General features: G+C 49.0%; 1 protein-coding gene across 1 annotated transcript; it reads left to right on the top strand.

The window, feature by feature from the left end:
- Positions 1 to 2028: 2028 nt before the first annotated feature.
- LOC130042612 (transmembrane protein 184C-like) lies at positions 2029 to 3246 on the top strand. Its single transcript, XM_056134768.1, has one exon. It carries the CDS (start codon positions 2029 to 2031, stop codon positions 3244 to 3246), a length of 1218 nt encoding a protein of 405 aa, XP_055990743.1.
- Positions 3247 to 6503: the final 3257 nt, after the last annotated feature.

Here is a 6503-nt window from a genome sequence, read left to right on the forward strand (position 1 = left end):
AGTTTGAAATCAGGTTGAATATGGAAGCTATTTTTTGAAAGTAATTTATTCATATGATGCTTACTTGTATAGCCTTTATGTCTATTACATAGAGTAGGTAGGGATTGAAGGAGATTTTGTTACTGGGTTTAGGTTTGTAACATTCTTTAACTGTTATGGAATTGGAGAGTTACAGTTAAACCAGAGCCCTTAGGTAAGATTTTCAGTTGTAACTGTAGTCTGACAGTGTATGAGATGAGTTTCTAGTTCTCATCTGACAGGGTAGGAGATAAGTTTCTGTTGTTCTCGGTGAGTCTGTCTTGAGATTTCTCAATTGTGTTAATATTTCAAAGAACTGCCTTCTGTGTCAGCTGAATCATGTCTTTATTTCTTATTTCCTTCATCTACTTTTGATATGGTAGTTCTTCATGGCTTACTTTCTTACTTTTGCTGGGTTCTCCTCAGAAATTCTCCAGAGTCACTCCTGTAGTACTCAGGGCCTCTGGATGGTGCTGGGCACCATGTGGTTGTTAAGGATTAAGCCCAGGCCGTGCCCATACAAGTCATGCCTTCCATCTTGTGTAGCTCACGCCCAGCCCTTTCTCTAGCTTTTAAGGGTAGAAACTTTGGGGATGTATTTGAAGACTTGCCCTTTGGGCTCAGAGAGTCCACAAGTTCCTGGTGGTACTTATTGACTACTCCTGCCTCAGTCTGTGTGTGTTGCTGCTGGCATTTCTGGGGGGCATATGTGGTGCTGGGGGTCAAACTAGGGTTGGACATGTGCAAGGCCAGTCTCTTAACCCCTGTGATATATCTCTACACCTCACTAGAAGTGCATTAATAAGGTTTTTTTTTTTTCCTGGAGAGACTGCATTAATCACACTAATTTGTTTCACATGTTTATGCAACTAAAAATGCTGATTTGAATTTTGTATTCCACATGCCTATGCTTCTTTGGAAGTTTACTGTTTAACTTACAAGTATATTGATGCTTTTCCAACATCTGTCTTTTCCTAATTTCTACTTTAAGCCAGGTTTTTCAGAGGATAAATTTTTGAAATCTTTTCAATCTTGTTACATTTTATCAGCATTCATTATGAGCTTTGGAGAACAAAATCAGTTTTTTTTTTTTTGTCCCATCTGAAAGTGCTCTGGGTGTACTGCAATCCATATGATCAGGCATCATTCCTGGTGGAGGTCAGAGCAGCCATACTGTGTATCGGGGATCTAAGCCAGGTCAGCTATCTACAAGGTAAGAACACTTTTGCTGTTCTATCAATCCAGCCCTTGAAATCAGTATTTATATTGGACTGTTGCTGGGTTTTATGTTCCAAACTAGGCTTCTGCAGCGATCACACATTCAGGACATACCACAATCATTAAGAATGCCAGGATGATCAGCTTTAGGGGAAGGATTAACTCCCTCCACTTATTTAATTGCTTAATGTGCTTAATGAGACAGGAACACTGTATGTAGTAGATGATTCCACAAAAACCTGAGGCCGGGAAAGCAGATCTGCCCGGGAATGAGGCAACCAGGGCGCTCTGCTCTGATGAACTGGACTCGGGGTTTGCGGCTCCAGGCAGATTTCCTTAGAGCCCTGCAGAAGCAGCTCCAGAGCCTACAAACAGTCCGGGGAGTTCCCAGGGAGTGAGGGACCCTCTTGGGCCTCACCCCTGTACATCATCAGCAAGATTGGACCAGGAGAGCCAGGGTGGAAGCTTGGCCCCGAGAGAAGGGGCCGGGACCGTCTCAATGTAGGCCACTGCTCTCCTTTAGAGGCCAGACAGAGTGCAGGGGTTCAGGGGCAAGGGGTCGCGCCAGGGGTCCCAGGACTTTGTAAGGGGCCAGATGCAGGCAAGCAGCGAGGATGCTGCCCGCAGCGCCCCCGGCGGCCATCAGTGGTACAGCGGGGGCGGCGCCCAGCGGTACCTCTGACATCACACTGCTGCTTTGTTACATGGAATGTGCATCCACCTATATAACCTTGGACCTCAGCGCAGGGGCCTCAGAGACTTTCTGCGCTCTTTGCCTTCAACCATTGAGAAATGCTTGACGCTTGCGTGCCTAAACTTAAGAACTGGAGGCGTTGGATCCGGCCCTTAGTCCTGATCCTCTATCTGCTGGCCGTGGTCGTGACCATCCCCCTGGGTGTGTGGCACCTGCGGAAGCTGGAAGTCAGTATCCACACCAAGGTGTGGTTTATCCCCGGGATCTTTGTGCTGTTCACCATCCCCGTGACCTTCTGGGAGATTCTGCAGCACTTGGTGCACTACACGAGGCCCGAACTCCAGAAACCCATCATTAGGATCCTCTGCATGGTGCCCGTGTACAGCATAGACAGCTGGGTGGCTCTTAAGTATCCGTCCATCGCCATCTACGTGGACACCATGCGGGAGTGTTACGAAGCGTATGTCCTCTACAACTTTATGAACTTCCTATTCAACTACTTGAAGAGCCAGTACCCCAACCTGGAAGCTATGATAGAAGGCAAAGAGAAGACGCAGCCCCCCATACCCTTCTGCTGCTGCCCGCCCTGCCCCGTGGGAGAGGTGTTGCTGTACCGGTGCAAGCTGGGAGTGCTGCAGTACATCGTGATCAGATTGATTACCACCTACGCTGCCGTGATCTGTGAGATATTCGAGGTGTACAGTGAAGGAATCTTCAACTTGAACAGAGCCTGGATGTACTTGGTCATCATCAACAACGTGTCCCAGTCCTTTGCCGTGTATAGCCTCCTGCTATTTTGTAAAGCCCTGAAAGAGGAGCTGAGGCCCATCCAGGCAATGGGAAAGTTCCTTTGTGTGAAGCTTGTCGTTTTTGTCACATTCTGGCAAGCAGTGTTGATTGCTTTGCTGGTGCAATTTGGTGTAATTTCCAAGAACTCCACCTGGGAGTGGCAGACAGAAGAGACAGTGGCCACGGGGCTGCAGGACTTCATCATCTGCATAGAAATGTTCATTGCCGCCATAGTGCACCACTACACCTTCTCTTATACCCCTTATATGGGAGAAGAAGAACGAGGAACATGTTGCTCTTTGTTCCTAGAAATATGGGATGTCTCTGACATCAAAAGTGACATTTCTAAGCAGGCGAAGAACATTAGCAAAACGTTAAGGGGGAATCCAAAAAGTAAAAGTGTTCCAATGGAGGAAGATGAGCAATTCAACCTGTTGTCTTCATCACCAGACACTTCAGTCACTTCTTCCACATCACTGCCACACATTGATAGTCACCAAGAGCTTGAAGAAGTCCTGGTAGAATAGAATGTGCCTAGTACAGTTACATATACGTAAGTCATGTAAAATGACACAGAAGAACACATGGAAGAAGCTGAGACTTCAGAATCCATAAGCCATAATCCATAATCCAGTGCTGTACTTAATCCTTTTTATTTCTCTGTATTCCTCTTTCTTCCCTTCTTCATTTCCTCCTACCATACTCCCCTCTCCCTTTCTCCTTTTTCTTTTATTCTTTTTCCTCCGTCCCATCCTAGAGCAATGCAGAGGACCATCGCTTGGACAGCCAATCTATGGAGAAGACATCAGACATAAGGACGTTCGGTCCAGGTACAAGTTCCAGTTCTGCACAGACTCATTAGGCTCACCTTGACCTGCCTCCAGTGAGGCTCCCACAATCCCACAGGCAGAGAGGGAGTGTCCCAGTGTCTGCCCACAGGAACTGGGGAGGGGGGTGTTTTTTTCTTTCTTTTCCTCCTTCCTTCCTTCTCCCTCCCTCCCTCCCTCCCTCACCTCCTTGCCTCCTTCCCTCCTTCCTTCCCTCCCTTCCTCTCTCCCTTCCTCCCTCCCTCCGTCCCTCCCTCCCCTCCTCCTATCCTTCCTTTGTTCCTTCCTTCTTCCCTCCCTCCCTCCCTCCCTCCTTCCCTCCTTCCCTCCTTCCCTCCCTCCTTCCCTCCCTTCCTCCCTCCCTCCCTCCTTCCCTCCTTCCCTCCCTTCCTCCATTCCTCCCTCCCTCTGTCCCCTCCTCCTATCCTTTGTTCCTTCCTTCTTCCCTCCCTCCCTCCCTCTCTCCCCTCCTTCCCTCCTTCCCTCCCTCCTTCCCTCCCTTCCTCCCTCCCTCCCTACGTCCCCTCCTCCTATCCTTCCTTTGTTCCTTCCTTCCCTCCCTCCTTCCCTCCTTCCCTGCATCCTTCCCTCCCTTCCTCCCACTCTCCCCTCCTTCCCTCCTTCCCTCCCTCCTGCCCTCCCTCCTTCCCTCCCTTCTTCCCTTCCTCCCTCCCTCCCTCACTTCCTTCCTTCTTTCCTCCCTCCCTCCCTCCCTCCCTCCCTCCCTCCCTCCCCTCCTATCCTTCCTTTGTTCCTTCCTTCCCTCCCTCCTTCCCTTCCGCCCTTCCTCCCTTCCTTCCTTCCTTCCTCCCTCCCTCCCTCCCTCCCTCCCTCCCTCCCTCCCTCCCTCCCTCCCCTCCTATCCTTCCTTTGTTCCTTCCTTCCCTCCCTCCTTCCCTTCTTCCCTCCCTCCTTCCCTTCCGCCCTTCCTCCCTTCCTTCCTTCCTTCCTCCCTCCCTCCCCCCTCCCTCCCTCCCTCCCTTCCTTCCTTCCTTCCTTCCTTCCTTTTTTCCTTCCTTCCTCCCTCTCTCCCTCCCCCCTTGCTCCCTCCCTCCCCTCCCTCTTATCCTTCCTTTGTTCCTTCCTTCCCTCCTTCCTTCCTCCCTCTGTCCCTCCCCCTCCCTCCCTCCCTCCCTCCCTCCTTCCCTCCTTCCTTCCTTTCATCCTTCCTTCCTTCCTTCCTTCCTCCCTCTCTCCCTCCCCCTTCCTCCTTCCCTTCCTTCCCTCCTTCTATCCTTCCTTTGTCCCTTCCCTTCCTCCCTCCCTCCTTCCTTCCACCCTTCCTTTCTTCCTCCCCTCTTTCCCTTTTCCTTCCTTTCTTCCTTCCTTCTTTCCTTCCTTCCTTCCTTCCTTCTTTCCTTCCTGCCTTCCTTCCCTCCTCCCTCCCTCCCTCCCTCCCTCCCTCCTTCCATCCTTCCTTCCTTCCTTCCTTCCTTCCTTCCTTCCTTCCTTCCTTCCTTCCTCCTTTCCCGCTTTTCGTCCTTCCTTTCTTTCTTCCCTTTCTCCTTCACTCCTTTCCCTCCTTCCCTCCCTTCCCTCCCTCCTCTCCCTCCCTCCCTCCTCCCACTCTTCCTTCCTGCCTTCCTGCCTTCCTTTTTCCTCCCTTCCTTTTTTCCTCCCCTCCCTCCCTCCCCTCTCCCTTCCCTCCCTCCCCTCTCCCCTCCCTCCCTCCCTCCCTTGCTTCCTTCCTTCCTTCCTTCCCTCCCTCCCTCCCTCCCTCCCTGTCTTCCTGTCTTCCTTCCTTTTTCCTTCCTTCCTTTTTCCTCCCTCCCTCCCTCCCTCCCTCCCTCACTCCTTTCCTTCATTCCTTCCTTCATTCCTTCCTTCCTTCCTTCCCTCCCTCCTCTTCCTCCTTCCTTCCTTCCTTCCTTCCTTCCTTCCTTCCTTCCTTCCTTCCTTCCCTCCTTCCCTTTTCCTTCCTTCTCCTTCATACCATCTTTCTTTTCTATTTCTTTCTCTTTTGTTTTGTTCCTTTATTTTTTCTTATTCCTCTGTCCCTTTCTCTCCTTCCCTCTTTTCCTAGTCCTTCCTTCAGCTTTCTCTTTTTCTTCCTTCCCCTCTTTTTTCTTTCTCCCTTTTCTTTTCTCTCTCTATACCTTCCTTCCTCTTTTATTAACTCTTCCTTCTTTCTCTTTCATTTCTTTCTTTACTTAGTTCCTTCATTCCTTCATTCCATCCTCGTTTCTTTTTCTTCCTTTTATTTTTCTTCCTTCCTTTCTTCACTCCTTTATTCCCTCCTTCCTCACTTCCTCCCCATTTCTTTTTCTTTCTTTTGTCTTTCTTTTATTCTATTTTATTTCTTCCTTTATTTCTCTACCTTCCTTTTTCTTCCATTCTTTATTCCCTCCTATCATACTCCCCTCTCCATTTACCCCCTTTTATTAATACGTTCGTTCTTTTTTCTTCCTTCCATCCTATTTCTTTCTCTCCCTCCCTTCCTTCAGTCCTGGAATCCTCCAATTTTCTTCTTCTTTCCTTCCTTCTGGCTTTTCCTTCCTTCCTTCCTTCCTTCCTTCCTTCCTTCCTTCCTTCCTCTTTCTCCTCTTCCTTCCATTCTTTCCTTTCTTACATTTCATAATTGCTTCTTTTGGTTTTTCTTTCCCTTATTTCTAACTTTCTTTCTTTCATTTCTTTCTTTCATTCTTCCTTATTCCCTTCTCTCCTTCAATTCTGTCTTCTTTCGGCCTTTCCTCCCTCCATTCTTTTCCTTCATTCTTTTTCACCAATTCTTTCTATCCTTTCTTTATCTTCTTTTCTCGGGGCTTACTCCACAGTCCCCGCTTAGGGAACACTCCTATTGGTGATTAGGGGACCACATAAATTGCCAGGGATCCAATCTGTGTTGGCTGTGTAGAAAACAAATGCCCTACTGTAATAATAGTACAGCAGGTGGGAAATTTTCCCTGAACAAGACCGACCTGGCTTAGATCTGAAGTATCCTGTATGGTGCCCCGAGA

This window comes from Sorex fumeus, unplaced genomic scaffold, assembly GCF_029834395.1.
Source record: "Sorex fumeus unplaced genomic scaffold, SorFum_2.1 ptg000106l, whole genome shotgun sequence".
NCBI lineage: Eukaryota > Metazoa > Chordata > Mammalia > Eulipotyphla > Soricidae > Sorex > Sorex fumeus.

Coding starts and splice junctions, on each gene's coding strand:
- LOC130042612 (XM_056134768.1), top strand. CDS start 2,029: ATGCTTGACGCTTGCGTGCCTAAACTTAAGAACTGGAGGCGTTGGATC.